Raw genomic sequence first — 15,313 nt, forward strand, 5'->3', positions numbered from 1 at the left:
TGGACATAAGCCCTGTTTACTCTAGCTGTTCTGGAAAGACTGGTTTTGCGATATTTTCTGTCCTCAGAATAGTAAAAGTAGTTAAGATTAATTTAGTGAAGTTGTCGTACGCTGCAGTGCCCCAGACGGTTTCTTATTTTCACTGACATTTTTTCATCAGTTTGGACTGTGTAGTATCTGCAGACAGTGTATTCAAAATACTGGATTGCTGTGTTTTTGCATACAAACCTTATAAAGGAAAAGAAATACCAGGCTGTGTGTACAAGCCTCAAAATTTGATTATATGCAGGATCTAATCTTAATATCACACCATCCTCACTGAAAAGTGTTGCAAGAACATTCCAATTCATATTCTGAATGGTATGTTTCTCTGCAGTCATCTTGCAGAATTCTTATTCCGACCAGGAGAATATCAGTATATTGAACTGAATAAAAATGTATACATTAAATTGCTTATTCAAATGTCCAGCTTTGATGTTTATAGAGAATTTAAGCAGGAGGCAATATAACCTGAGCTTTGTTTTATTGATACAAGAGGCTAATGTGAGTTACAAAACAGAAAAGAATGAGAAGTTGTACAATATGCTGGAAATGTGAAAAAAATGCAGATTTCAGTTATTAGCTTTCACAGCTGTATTTGCATAGAAATATACTAACGGCTGGATGACATTTCATGCATGAACTTGATAGAGCATCCTTAAACATATTCATGTTAGAAGAGTACTTAAAGTGAACCTCGAACTCAAAAATCCGCGTCTTTGTTTAAAAAACCAAACCTATACTTTCCCTAGGGTATTCCAGTACAAGATATTTCTTTATGAAGCAAAGCTTTCTTTGTTATGAGGAATACTGTCACAGCCTATGAAGGGCCTTCCTTTCTGATCACACTTTAAAAAAGATCCTGATTCCCCTGCATGTTAAATATTGTTGCACAATGGATGTTGCTCAGGCTTTTGTGGGAAATACTAGAAAAGCATGAAGCCCCTTGAGGTTTCAAACACCGCTTGGGTTATCAGTTTCCTACGCCATTTTCTATTTTGAGGGAACACCTTTCTTGTAAGCGGGGCAAAGATAAATGCCAGTTCTCTGTGCTGTGTGAGATAAAAGGAGTTACTCTTCCTGGAAGAACTAGATGAATTCCTGGTGGGGTCCATCACAGTTATCCGGTGATGGAACGAATTTTTGGGAGCCGGGTGACAGCAACTCCTTCTAGTTAACATTTGCTTGTTGTGTATGGGGGTTTGTTGTTTTTTTTTAATTTGCCTACTAGCGCAGACCAGGTGCAACTTCATTTGTTACTCACAAATGATAAAGATGTCTGGTTTTAGTAAGAGTGGAGAGGTTCACAGAGTATCGTGAATTTTTTTTTATCAGTGAGCACTTGCACTTTCAGTATCCAGCAGTTTCAGCATTCAGTTTGCCAACCGTGAAGAATTATGTTCTTTTAATTTAAATGTGTTTATTAACAAGACATAGCTCAGAAAGGCACTTTTCTGAAATATTCTGAGGATTATTCCTGCTCCGTTATCTCCCATTCACCTTCCACAACAGGATTTTACGTGCTCACATTAGTTGATGTTCTTCAGAAGAGCTGCTGGTCCATCTCAGATTGTGACTTGCATTAGAAGTAGAAAACTCTTCCTTCTCTTCTGAAGTGGTGAGATGTGAGCACTAATTCCTGGGAATATTTACTAAAAACTCACTTTATACTGAAATATAGCCGGCCCTGAAAGGGATTAGAAAGAGTATGACAAGAGTATGAATTAAAAAGCACTGGGGTGTGAAAACATATCTCTTTAAGCAGTTTTGACTGCCCTCACTTCCGCAATCTCATTTCTGCTGCTGCTGATTGCCAAGAACCTTCCAAACCAGAAAGAACCATCTCTAGGTCCTGTCCAGCCTCCCGCTAAAATCAGACTTCTGAAGGAAAGTGGAAGTGTGAACATGTGGAGGTGCCACTCTGGAAAAAATGTACTCAGTAGTAGTTGACCTCCCTTTCTACTGCGCACATCTCACATTACATATGTGAACCTCTCAAGCAGAATAAGTCTATACAGAAAAGGGCTGCAGGATCGTTTTCCCTGACAGTATGAGATATAAATGCTGGTTCAAGACAGAACAGTGCTGTACGGACGTGAGAGTAGAAAACCGAAATGGAAATACTATGAAAAAGGGTCATTAATATCGGCTTACCCAGAAGCTCTGTCTAAAGCATAACATAATCACGGGCAGTGTCTAGTAATGATATTTTACACTGAAGACCAAAGGTTACAAAAAGACTTTAGTCCTTGCCAAATGAAAGTCACTTTGTCATCTAAGGTACAGAAGGAATCAAATTCTTGCAGTGGTGCAAAATCGATGTATGTAAAGCTACTTTTAGAGTCATAGTAGTACAATGTCTGTCAAAAGCCAGGGAAAAGTCTGGTTTAGAAAAGGAAAGGGAGATCTCAAATAAAATTTCCAGATAGAGTGAAAATATACAGGCTGAAGCCATCAGTGGATGGTAGTAGCAACAAAGATCATTTGGGCTGCAACAGCAATATTGTCTTCCTGAAGTTCTTGAAGACGGTGGCAGTGATACCAAAAGGACATGTTTTAAAGGTGAGTCCACGCACGAGGCAGCTCAAAGAAAATGTCTTTCCTACTTCCCTCTCAGAGAAGAAGTTTACGGCATGGAAAACAGCATACTGCCTGAGTACAGAAGATGGTATTTAGCAAGATTTTGAATGGTATACAGCAGGGTGGGAGCTGAAAGTCACGACAATTTGAGAGTCATTTGCAGCTCCCAGACAACCCAGCTTCTGGCTCCCACTGAGCAAAGGACTGGGTGAGAGTGGGGAGAATTGAGTGGGGAGAATTACTGCCTCACACCGAGGCAAGATAGCGCCGACTGGCAGCGCCTCCCGATTCCTGTTGACTTTCTGTGGGCACGTTTAACCTGTAATTTGGAAAAGGAAAATACAGTCTGGCACACATTCTTGAAGGGTTGCCAGTCCCAGATCTATCCATGCATAGCCTGCCAGAATGGGGAAGATAAGTATCTTACAGACCAGTATCCACAGCAACAGACACTGGAATTTTATCTTTTCAATACATATAAAAACCCAAAGAAAATAATCACTTTCTCATTTTCCAGTTTTATAATAGTAATAATGACCTTTAGGTCAGGAATTTTCAGCAGTTAATGACTGTCTGGCTTTTTCTTTGGCCCTTGGTTTTTCCAGCCAGTCATTAACAGTGAGGAAAGTGCCTTCTCCAGTGGTCACTTTGGCTTAATCATTACCTTTTCATGCTACAGAATATACCAGCTGGGAAATAAGTGTCTCCTATGCGAATGGATCCATAAAGTGTTCCTTAGGTTTCATTTCTTTGAAAGAATATTCTGTTAGGATGTGCGAGTTTAATGTAAAAGATGATTGAGTATTATCCTCAGCCCCAAGAAAGGTTAGATCACTCTCAGGAATTGGGACTAAATAGCTTTGCAGTGATGACTTTCCTCTTCTGAGGATGGTTTAAGGCCATAGATTTCAAAAGATTAAATCTTAAGAATTTATCTATGTAATCTAGGTTCCCATACTATTCTCTTGGTATTGGAGTGCTTCGGAAATTGTATGTGGACACAAATATTTTCTCGTCCATCTTCTAGGATCATACAGGAACTGGACCTCTTTTTTTGTTTGTTTGCATTTTATATGTCATCATTGTGACGCTGAAAGCAGAGTGTGGCAACAGTGTCTTGAAAGTTAAAAATGATTTAAAAATCTAAAGGGGAACGACCCTCTGGAATGCCTGCCCTGCTCTCTTTGTCTAGCTAGCAGATCGCCCCCTTCCAACCACTCACTCTGTGTCAAAACACCTAGAAGCTGTATATGACTTCGTTCAGAGCAAGATTCATTTACACCTGGAAATGACTTTAGCTTGCGCTTTATCATAAGATAAAAAATGAGATACTATGGAACGGAGGTATCTTCTGACCACCCTATTGATCATATTCTTGGTAAAAATTAACCAGATTGTGAGTAGATTGTATGCATGTACGTACATAAACCTTTGAGCAGCCTTCAGTTCTTGTGCGTTGTTACTTGAGTTATTCCTTAAGCTTTATGACTTTAAATGCCATTGTTAAAATACAGCGTTACCTAAAAAAATTATGACTGTATCTTTCCTTCAGGGTATATATGAGCTTGAAAACAATTGCGTAAGAAATGCACTACTTGGAGTATAAAAAAATTCAGAAGAAAACAATAGTTTTCTAAACCACATACTGAATGTGTAGGGATTCCTAGCAGTAGTCCAGTGTACTGTTACTGCTGAGTAGTCAGGTAGTAGTGAAGCACCTCCACTTGAACGGTAAAAGAAAATGGGAATGTCTTCATCAGTAGATTTAAAATCAATATGGTGTCCCTTGAGGGTTTAGTATTAAACATAGAAGTAATATGACTGATGAGCCTAATTTTAATGTGTTGCTGTGAAAGAGATTTAGCACCTGCGTAACTATTACTGGTACTATTAGCTTTTCACTTTGTATCTTTAAGTGAAAACACAGAGTGCACATCAAAGCAGCAGGCATCAGCTTTTGCTTCAACACTTTTTTTACTTTTCAAGAAAAATAACAGCAGCAAAATATAGGTAGTGTTCCAGGAAACAGCCACTCACAAGTCCCACAAGGGCTGGGACCGTGCTTTGTGGTTTCCTGACTCTTGGAGCGACACTTTTACTTTTTAAGCTGAGGCTTCATTTGTATTTTGAAAGTATGACAATCTACTTCTCAGCAGGGTTGTGTGTTGTTCCTAAAAGGCTGGAATTGCTAGACGATTTGAATCTGGTGAGGATCCAGTAATTCCCTTAACAATCAGTTTTAAAATCTACACCTTTAAAACAGCTCTACATCTTTAAACCTCAAGCTAACCTCACCGTTAAAACAGCTGGCTAACCATGAGCAGAAATGGGAAAGGTCCAAAAGAAAGGCGTGACAATATTTGTGTTTCATTCTGTGCTCAAATGGATCTTTTCCTCAGCTTCACAGCTAACCAGTGCAGATTATTTATAGATGTTAAAGCCAGAAATTAACACTGTTCCTTGTAGGCAGACGAGATACGTTATGGGATCATTATTAATTCTTTAGCATTATAATGCCTTCTGGCTCAATGTGTGTGCCAGGGACCAAGTGTAAACACGCATTTATCATCCCGACCCTTAATCTGTTCCCAAAAACGTCCTTCAGTGGAGAACTGTGAAACAGCCTTTCTAAAAGATTTGAGACCTTTTTTTGCTGCTGATACAAAGATCAAAGATCTTTACAGCCTTTGCTGTAATTGAACCTTCAAATGTGAAATGTTGCAAATACCAGCCTAGTGTTCCTTTTCCAAAAAACCCCCAAACCCAAACAAAAAAACCCACTGTGACGCTAGTTGCCTTCACATGAAGTCTTTCAGTTTTCTTCCACTGGGGCAAATTACCCATGCCTCCTTGGTACCTGAAGAGATCTTTCCCCTTCTAAGTCAACCCAATTTTTGAGTCCTTAGCTTCTCTTCCTTTCCCCTCTTATTTCCAGTCTCTCTATTTCTCTGTGTTCCTTTCCCTCGACAGCAGTCTTAGATGTTGCTAATTGAATTCAGTTGCAGAGGAAATACAATCCCGGTAAGAGTCATTGTACCGAATCCCTCACTAGCCACTGAACTTAGCGGGACAAAATTGTCCTTCACATAATTTTAACAGTGTCCACAGAGTAATTCCAGCTATCAGTATGTCCTGTTGTCTTTCTGCAGCTCCCTCTACCTCCACCGTAACACGAGGTAGAGGAGATAGGAGTGCTACGGCAGCTGTTATTGTTTGATCAGCAACACAATCTTTGCTGGAATTTCATTTCCCTCGCAGCCTAGCTACTAGAATACATTTGTCATCCATACTTTGTAGCAGACTTATATTTGCCTGTAATTACATACCAGTCTGGCAATACTTTATTGTTAACATAAAGTACTGCCATTTAATTCCCCAATCTTAAACTGAAGTATTTGCAAAACTCTGTAATTGCTAAAATAATAAAGCTGCCATTATTGTATGGGAAGTTTACAGCTTGTTACTGAAATATTTACATCAGCTTAACTATACCTGTATGCATTCCTTGTGTTTTCATGCGTTGCTTAAGAGACAGACAGACCTCTCCCGGGCATAACTGTAAGCTTCTGATACTTTTACAGAATGGCTGAGGTTGGAAGGGACCTTAGGAGGTCACTTTGTCCAGTACCCTGCTCAAGCAGGGCCACCAGGAGCAGGTTGCCCAGGACCGTTACCAGATGGCTTTTTAGTTATCTCCAAGGATGGAAACTCCACAAGCTTTCTGGGCAGCCTGTGCCAGTGCTCAGTCAAAACTTTACTTCAGGTTTTCCAGCTTGTGGTCTGTTCCCATGTACTAAGAAGTCTATAAAAGATAACTAGGAAAAACAAGTTTGGTGTGGTTAAACTCAGTGTACTGGGTACAGATCGTACTGCAGACACTTGGAGATACGCAAACCAGAAAAGACAGTACATTTTGGTTTCATTTTGTGTTGGCTTTTCGTGAATAGAAAACCAGTGATGCCCCTCTCTTGTTTATTACACATTCTGTGATTTTCTTTTTTTTTTTTCTTTAAATAAGTCTCCACATATTATTGTTCTGTTCCTAACACTGGCTGGGTAAAACGGACCTCAGCACTAGAAACACGGATAAGAGTTTGCTGTGAACCGTAAGCAGTGTTGCCACACTATTTTTTTCATACAGGAAGCTCAAAATGCCCATACTCAGTATGGAATCATCTCCAAAAGCTTGGGAATTTGTGCCAAAAATGGCACAGTCTCCAACCTTTGTCCTTAGCCACCTGCCCAGAATTCCTCAACTCTGTGCTGTTTCGGGGGAGGGCAGGGAAGCTCTGTGTTCTTCCAGCAATCGCCACTGAGCGCAGGTAGTTGCGCGTTACCCTGAAGACCTTCAGGTAAAAAACGATCTTCGGATTCCGTCGATACCTGGCAAATGAGCACGGGGTCCTGCGTCGCGTTGTTTGGCCACCAAGGATCTGCTCTCCTCCCCTCGCGTGGCCGTAGCCTCCCTCGGCTCCCCCCTACCCCTTCTCTCTGCGCTGCCCCGGCCCGGGAGCAGACCTCCCCGGGTGCCACCGACCCGGGAGGCGGCCTGTTTCTCCGGAACAGGCGTCAAGGCGTGTTCAACTCGGGAAAAGAGCTTCCCGGGGCCTTTGCCGGGGACGAGGTCGAGCGAGGGAGCCAGGGCCACGGCCGAGGAGGCTGCGGGGCGGGAGCCCTCCCTTCGCACACCGGCGCCCGGCGAGCACGGCCTGGCGCCTCGAAAGCCTCTCGGACGGAGGCACCTGCCCGCCCCGCCGCCCTCCGCAGCCGAGGTGTGAGGCCGCTCCCGGGGAGCCGGGGCAGGCCCGGGCCTGCCGGGCGGCGAGGCTGAGGCGAGCCCGCGCCCCGCGGAGGGTGAGGCCGCCGGAAGGGGTGTGTTTCCTCATGGGCCCGAGGCGGAGGAGCCGGGGGGGGGCTGCTCCTCCGCCCGCTCGCCGCCGCCCGGCCCCGTCGCCGTTCCCCCCCCCACCCGCCCCTTCGCGGCGCGGCAAGCCGACTCGCGTCGCTCCGCGTTGGATTGCTCGTGCCTTGCCCGGAGCTGGCGGCCGCCCGGCTGGCGGCGCGGCCAGGCGAGCTCAGCCGAGCGCAGAGGCGGATTTTGAGGAACAATAACAGAGCGGGGAGCGCGGGACCGGCGCGGCCGCCCCGCCCGCCGCACCATGTACGCCTTTGTGCGGTTCCTGGAGGACAACGTCTGCTACGCGCTGCCCGTCTCCTGCGTGCAGGACTTCAGCCCCACGTCCCAGCTCGACTTCGACAACCAGAAGGTCTACACGGTCTACCGCAACCCCGAGGAGGCGGCGGAGGAGGACGACGAGAGCCCCGGCGAGTGGGGCGACCGCCTGCTGCTCCACAAGGCCCAGATCCTGGCGTTGGCAGGTGAGGGCGGGCCGGGGCCGGGCCGCGGGGGGGGGGGGAAGGTGGGGTGGGGCGGGCCGGGGGAAGCCCCAAATGCCGCCCCCTCCCCGCTGAGGGGGGGGGGAGAGGGGAGGGGGAGGGGGCGGCATCGCGCCGACACATGCTCAGAGCCCGGGCGGCACATGGCGGGCGGGGGGCGCCGTGAGGCGGGAGGACGGGTTGGGTTGGGGGGGGGGGGCACCCCTTCTCACCCCATCCCACCCCCTCCCGGGGCACCGTGGGGCCTGAGCAGAGCGGCCACAGGCCCGGGAAGGGCTGAGGGGGTGGCGTGGGGGGGGGTTGGGGGGGTCCCGCGGGGCGGTTGCTGCCGGGCGGGCAGCGCCGCGTTCCTGCGTGAACTGTGAGGCGTGGTGGCTCCTCCGGAGGGGTTTCTGAAATAACCGTGAGCCCACCCGCAGTAGTTAGTGCCCATCGTTACGCAGCGGCGGGGGGGGGGGATCAGAAACTTCAAAAAAAAAAAAAAAAGTTGAGGTTTTCATACACACTTTATTTATAGTGCATGGAGTCATTTATATACCTTTGCAGTTTGGCAGCACGTTGCCAAATTAAGAGAGGTACTGGTTTGCGTCCGCTTTGTTAGTTTAAGTGACTTCACAAATTGGAAGGCGAGAGTGGAACCAGACCTTTAGGTATTATGCTTGTTAAGCTTGGTTTTGCTACATTTGGTTTCATGTTTAACTTACGAACATCTCTTTAGCTAAGAGGACCAATTAAAGTGTGTATTAATAAACCCACCCACATTTTGGCCATTTAAATGAGTTCAGCCCTTGTGAGAGAGTACTTCTGCTATGTGTGTCCCCGCACCACAGCTCTTTGGCAGCACGTTGCCTTGAAGACTTTCCCTAGTTTTCTTGCAGCCACACAAAACACCCTGCTGTAGTCAGAGTTGACATAGAAAGGAAGTTTGACGTTGTGTGTTGTTTGTAGCAAATTACTGGCTGGTGTGGACTTGCCCAATAGGCTGTTGAAAGATGGCGACGACCATTTGAAATGTCAGTCTGGGTAGCAAAGAGGACATTGGGTTCTGATCCTGGCTTTTCTACTCGGGGAGAAATACTGGTTAGCTGTTTCCCCAAACGTGAAATGGGCTTAAAAAACTCTGCTGTCTAGTATCAAGTTCTGAGAAGTTAACGCTGAGTTCTGATCTCTAAACAGAGTAACTTGGTGTTAAAGTCATGTAAAAGTAGTATTTTTTAATTTTATTTTTATTTTTGAAAATGAAAGTTCCTAAACCAGTTCAGCCTGGTGGTGGTCCATTTTTGGTCCCTGGCTCAGGCAGTGACTTTCACCATTATCCTCTTTCCAGTAGCAGCCATAAACAGATGACTGGAAAGAACAAGAAACAGGCAAACATGTATGTCATTTCCCTGTAAAGCTTTTCCGATTTCTGAATATTTGCAATTCCAGGAGTTCGGGAGAACTAATAAGATAGCCTACCAGAGGAGTGGATTCTCCTGCTAAGTTTTTGTGGTCCTATGCCAGCCTGTGTTTTGTCTGTCCTGTCTACAGCAGAGGAGAATTGGTATGTGAAGTATTTCTTGCAAGTTACCCATCACATCCGTGGAGGCCAGCGGCGTCAGCGTTCAGGGTTTGCTTGGCCTCTTCTCAAGGGCATCCCGATTGGACTTCACTTTCCTCTTTCTCACTGGAGAACTGCAGCAGCAGTGCCCTTTCTGTTCCTCATGTTCATCTCAACATAAATAAACTGTTTCAGAGCAATATTTAGTAGTAGGCATTTTGCTCACACGTTGAGCCTACCAGGTTGCCTCCGTTTTCCAGCAGAAAGTGCACCTACTTTGTCAGTTCCCTTGTTCCAGACAGAGTCTGTACGTACCTAGGAGAAGTGCACTTCTCTACAGTTTCCCTTTGTTTCATCTCACTTGAACCAGAACAAACCAATATATGCTGTTTCCTCCAGAGAACAAGACTTGTTACCTCTATTAGTGATTTGTACTAATTGCTCCCCAGAGATTTGAATTTCTACAGGACACTCTCCAGATGAGCCAGGAATAGAAAGAAACATACAGCTATCTTTATTACATCTGTCACATCTCAATATATCTGACTAGGTCTGTAATTTACATGCTTGGAAAACTTCTCACCTGAACACACCAAATGAATCCTTACTTCTGTGCTTCTTTCCACCCTGCACCATGTAAAAATACCGTAATTGAATTAAATGTATGTTGTATACAAAAGGTTACTTACATTTAAAGTTGTCACTTTCTCCCCAAAATTCTAATATTGGTGTTTGTTTTTATTATGGTTAAAAACCTCGGGGAGCAAAGTTGATCTTGCACGAAGACATCTTATTGGTTGTTTTTTTGGTTTATAGTCACCAACTCTACTTTTACAGATTATGACAACTTCTTATGGCAAACATTACAACTCTGATGTTATGCAAACTGCTTATTTAGTTTAAAAAATAATTCTGTGAGCCTGCAGTAATGTTTCACGTACTAGTATAGAACTTTTCATTCTAAAGGATTCCAGCCTACCTTAGCAGTAAGGTAAATTAGAGTTGATTTTATATATAAAATATACATAGTTGGCTTTGAATTTGTTGAAGGAACTCTTATCTGCACAAATTAGTACATCGGTGACTTTAAGGATTTACTGCTTTGGTCCAAGTATTCCCCATTAGGAACAGATTTCAGGATTAAAGTCATGGTACAGGTATTAAATTAAACAAACAACAAAAAATAATAAGGGGGGGAAAAGTAATCTTTTTTTTTTTTTTGAGTCTGCACAGTATTCTCTTACACTTTGAATGGTGCCCAATTTTCTTACACTCATTTAACAAGGCTGCTCAAGTAAGCAGAGTTGTACCTATTTATATATATTTTCATGATCAAACACTGTCCACGCAGTGGGAGTTAATCATAGTCTGAGAAACAGATCCACTTGGTTTTCCTTTTTAGCGACCTAAAAAAAAAGGAGTAGAGGAGGAACACAGGTACAAGACCCATATTAGAGTCGTGATTTTTTTCTTTTGAAAGAGTTTTCCTTTCCTGTTATGTTTAAAGAAATTTAGATACTTGTCAAGCTTTTACCCTTGAAAAGTAGGAGTTCACACAGGGATAAGTCAGTGTTCATGCCCATAGTACCAAGTTTTATTTGGAGCATTGGTTGTGTGAAGAGTTTGTGAAATATTTGAGAGAGTCTATAAGCAATTCTTTAATCCTTTGTGTTAGGTTGGATGGTTGGAAGCCCGTACACTTGTGAGGCATATTATTGTTGCTGCAGAGGAGATAGCAATGCTGTAAAGGTATCACAAATGTTAAAAGAAAAAAAAAGACAAGTGTTCTGGGCATGCTCAGAACATCAAGTAATTCTGATAGTCTTGGTATGTTGAAGAGATAAATAGTCATTTATTTTGCATACTTCCGTAAGAAGTAATATGTAGTAGCGTTACAGCAGAGTGATAGATGAACTCTGAGAAGCTGTACGCTTTTCTTGTGTCTGTGTGTGTATGATTGGGAACTGCTGATAGTGGTGGTATGAGCTGGTCTGGCAACCTTTGACTTTTTCAAAAGTTAGCCAGAGACTCAAACCAGAAAGGTTAACCCCCAGCTCGAGACAGTTCTAGACCTTCGAGCCGTAGAAGGCATGCTAAAATGAACATTTTGTGCCGTAACAAGTTCAACGTTTGGTTAACAGGCAACTGATGTTATGTAGTAATAAAGGAATAATTTTATTTACCTCTGGAATGGAAAATATAGCTCAGCTGACTAGAGTTTCACTGTATAGCAGGTTTTTTGAAGTGGCATGTTAACTGGTCTGTCTTGTTGAGAATACAAACATAGTAGACGGTTTTTCAGGAGGAGTTTGAGTCTGTCTTTCTGATCATCCACACCCTTCCTTTTTTCTTCTTTTCTGTCCTCTTAAAATGCCGAAAAGCTGTTTTTCTGGTCCCCCTTCTTGAACTATGTGTGCCACTTGCAACTTTTTCACGCTTGTCACTAGCAGAATTTTGTCTAGAAGCATGTGCACCTTAAAGGAGCTAGCATGGTCCTTAGATGACCCTGTTGGAGCCTTTTCTTGCTTTGCAAAGTGATGAGTGTTAGGTGGGATGAACTGAGGTTCAGGGACTTTTTAAAGTTCACTACTTCAGGCTATGTTTGTTAACAAGTTAATAGTGACTATCTTCTAATTTGAGGCATTCTTTACTGACTGCAGTAAATAATTGTTCTCTCTAGCTGCTGCCCTCAACATTTCCCACCCACGCAATCGTAACAAACGCATCTCCATCAGATTCTCACAGCAATTCCCTAGCTGCCACAGCAGATGTATTAATACCTGCGTGCATTCATCTTCTTTCTTGCCCCTTTGTAAAATGTTGTGCTTCCTATCTTAGTAAAATAGATTAGGTGATTTAAAAAAATCTTCAAAAAGCCTGTACAGCTCATGGTGAAGTAATTTGCTGTGTGTTTCAGAAACATGTAAAATCTCTGTTCCCAGAACAATTTTAAATTAAATAATTCTAGGACTGAGTTTTGAGTAAGGTTGAGGGTGGATACACACTAAGAAGTTGAAGCAGGCTTCTTTGCTACAGATAGCTAATGCAGGAAAGACCCTTTGTCAAAGTGCTGGAATAGGTGAAAATTTACAAGATGAGATCTTAGATTATATCAAGAGCATACAAAATTTAAGTCAGAAAGTGGTCTTGATGTGCAACACTAACTTAAAGCTTTTATTGGTATTTCTGTAGTCTTGTGCTGCTTTCTGCATTTTTTTTCTCCTTGCGCTATTCAGACAGCTTGGGGAGGTAGAACAGGTCATAGCTGTGGTCGCTGTGTACCCAAGCTCCATCCTGTGTTCATGTGTAGTCCGCATGTCTCATTTCCTTTCCCGGGGCAGTCTGTGGACTGAATGAACTATTGTGGTAGGGACAGCGTTTGCTAACTTCTTTGTTCCTAGAAAGCTCTAGGTCTGTCCCCTGTCGTTATATGCAGCTCATATGGTGTGTGACAGGGATGTGGGGAGAAATGGCACCAGGAAAAAAAATCAAAACCCCTGCAACTGCTTCTTGGGTGATCCCAGGTGTTGCCCTGGGTAAAGGAAGTGCCAGGAGGAGGCTGTAGGAAACCTTCCAGTAGTGGTAGTGGTTTCTCACAGGCTATTTTTAGTTTGTTTGTGGGTGGGGTTTTTTTGTTTGTTTGTTTGGTTGTTTTTTTTTTGTCCTGGGGTAGTTCTGGAGTACCTGTGGATGAGCTTGTGTGTCGCTGCCTTTGAGCAGCAAGTCCAGCTCTTCCTAACTGTGCTATCTGTCTGCTGTACCTGCGCATCAGGCCTTGCGGTCACTGAAAGAAAGTAAGGCCAGCAGGTTAGGCAGTGCTGAAGTAACCTCGTTCAAAATATGATTTTTTAAATTTTTTTTTTTAACTTTCTGCTGTGATGTTTGAGGTGTATGGCCTACTTTGTCAGATACTTAACTGGCATGCTACTGTGTGTTGCCTTTTTTACCAGGTGAAAGATCTGGCTGTAGGGAGAGGTTCACCAAATCATTCTGCGTAACAGAGTAACTACATCACACTCTTAAATATAATCCTGAATGCAAGTGTGGCGGTATTCATAAAAAATATTTACAGCTAAAGTTCACACTCATTTTGAGTTTGATCCATTTCTGGTTATTTTTAAGATGAAGAGTGGGGTTCCCCCCCCTTCTAAATTTTACTGTAGGAGCATATCTGAGATATGAAGGACTTATACAAAGGCACAGTTTTGGGTTTTTTTTTTGTGTGTCATTTCTGTTTGTTCAGCATTGAAGTCTTAATATGGCACATTTGTGCAAAGCTTAAATTGCAGTAGCAAAAAAATTTTGGAACTTTTAAAACTGGCTGGTAAGTAGTGGCGTAGAGTAACCCTTATGGTAGTGGTGATGGTTATAATTCATCAGCAGGATAAAGTGGCGGTAGCAAGGAATTAAAAAGCTGGGATTTATATGTGCAAGAAGATTTTACCCTTATATTTAGTTTTCTCTTTTCCTGTATCACTGTGCTTATTCAGGAAATAAATATATTGGTTTTTTTGGTCTTAAACCCTTTTCAACTGACCTGCTTGTTCCTCAGTTACATTTGCTTTTTGCTTCACCCTAGTAGTCAGAAGTCACTTATTTATTTATTTAGTTTTATGACATAAAGTCATACAGGTGGCACACACTATTGTTATTTCTCTTGGTCTTAGTACATATGTTGCACCTCATAACACTGCTTATGCTTGTATATGTTGCATAAGCTTAACAACGATACAGTAAAAGTATGCATTTCAGGATTTTAATAAAATTGACTTCAAAGATAGTATAGTTATGGTAGCTATGGTAACTAACACTTACTAATTAAAATATGCTAAAATTCACAGAGGAGTGAAAAGGGGAAAAATGTAAGTTAATGTTTTTGTATTCATAATTTAACAGTAAACCATTTTTTTTCCAGTGGATTGCCTAAGTGCCAGTCAGTCAATTATTTGCTTTTTTAAAAGAAACCCTTTAAAAATAGTAGAGGCTGAACCACATTGTAATTTTTGTATGTAAACTAAAAAATGCATAAATCTACCCACTGTTTCATTAGCAAGCTCACTCCCTGGGCAGAGATAGTTGAGGAGGCTTCCTGGAGTGTTCCCTGTAGGCTGCTGCTTTATCTGCTTTATCTGCTGAATAGCTGGTAGGCGATATCTCCATGGCTTTGTGGCCTTTGTGATCATGAAGTCATAATCAGGGTTTGGTCCTAATATAATTTTACAGTATGATGCAGATTGACTGGTCAGGGCAGCCAGATTGACAAATTGTAGCTGTCATTGAGATTGATGATCTCTTTAAATGAACTTTTGAACTTTTAAAGAAGGAAATAGCTTTTATTATAAATAGTTTTTTATAAAATATTTATCACATTCAAACTTTTGAAAAATAATTCCCATAGTTGAGTTTCATATGTAGGTACAGAGGAAAGATTTAAAGGATAGCATTTTAGCATCCTACTTGTTTTCAGGGTTTCTTCTTTTTAATTAAATCCAAAACATAACACTATACCAGCTACTAGGAAGAAAATTAACTCTATCCCAGCTGAAACCAGGACAAATGATAATATTGTATTATTGTATTCGTTTCAGAAAGGATTAAGAGAGTTGTTCCATAATAGCTATAATCCTTTGTGTTCGACATGTTCAGAGTATTGTACAAATATTAACAAATCCACACAACACTTCAGTGGGTTGGATGGGGACAGTAAGATGGAAAGGTTGAGTTATTCAAGGTCACTATTTAAGTAAATATTGGATC

General features: G+C 42.5%; 1 protein-coding gene across 5 annotated transcripts in view; it reads left to right on the forward strand.

Annotated features, from left to right (window-relative positions):
- The window catches only part of LOC104314751 (AGBL carboxypeptidase 4), a 977,524-nt gene that overhangs the window by 574,359 nt on the left and 387,852 nt on the right, over positions 1 to 15,313 (forward strand). Inside the window, exon 1 of one of the 5 annotated variants that reach the window (XM_069788784.1) lies at positions 7,593 to 7,998. The exons of 2 other annotated variants lie outside the window; for them this stretch is intronic. In XM_069788784.1, coding sequence (XP_069644885.1) covers positions 7,779 to 7,998 — 220 coding nt within the window. In that variant the 5' untranslated portion in view covers positions 7,593 to 7,778. Of the gene's footprint in view, positions 1 to 7,592; positions 7,999 to 15,313 lie in introns of those variants that run through there. 2 more of the 5 variants (XM_069788783.1, XM_069788785.1) reach the window with 2 other exon arrangements.

Source organism: Haliaeetus albicilla, chromosome 8 (genome assembly GCF_947461875.1).
Source record: "Haliaeetus albicilla chromosome 8, bHalAlb1.1, whole genome shotgun sequence".
NCBI lineage: Eukaryota > Metazoa > Chordata > Aves > Accipitriformes > Accipitridae > Haliaeetus > Haliaeetus albicilla.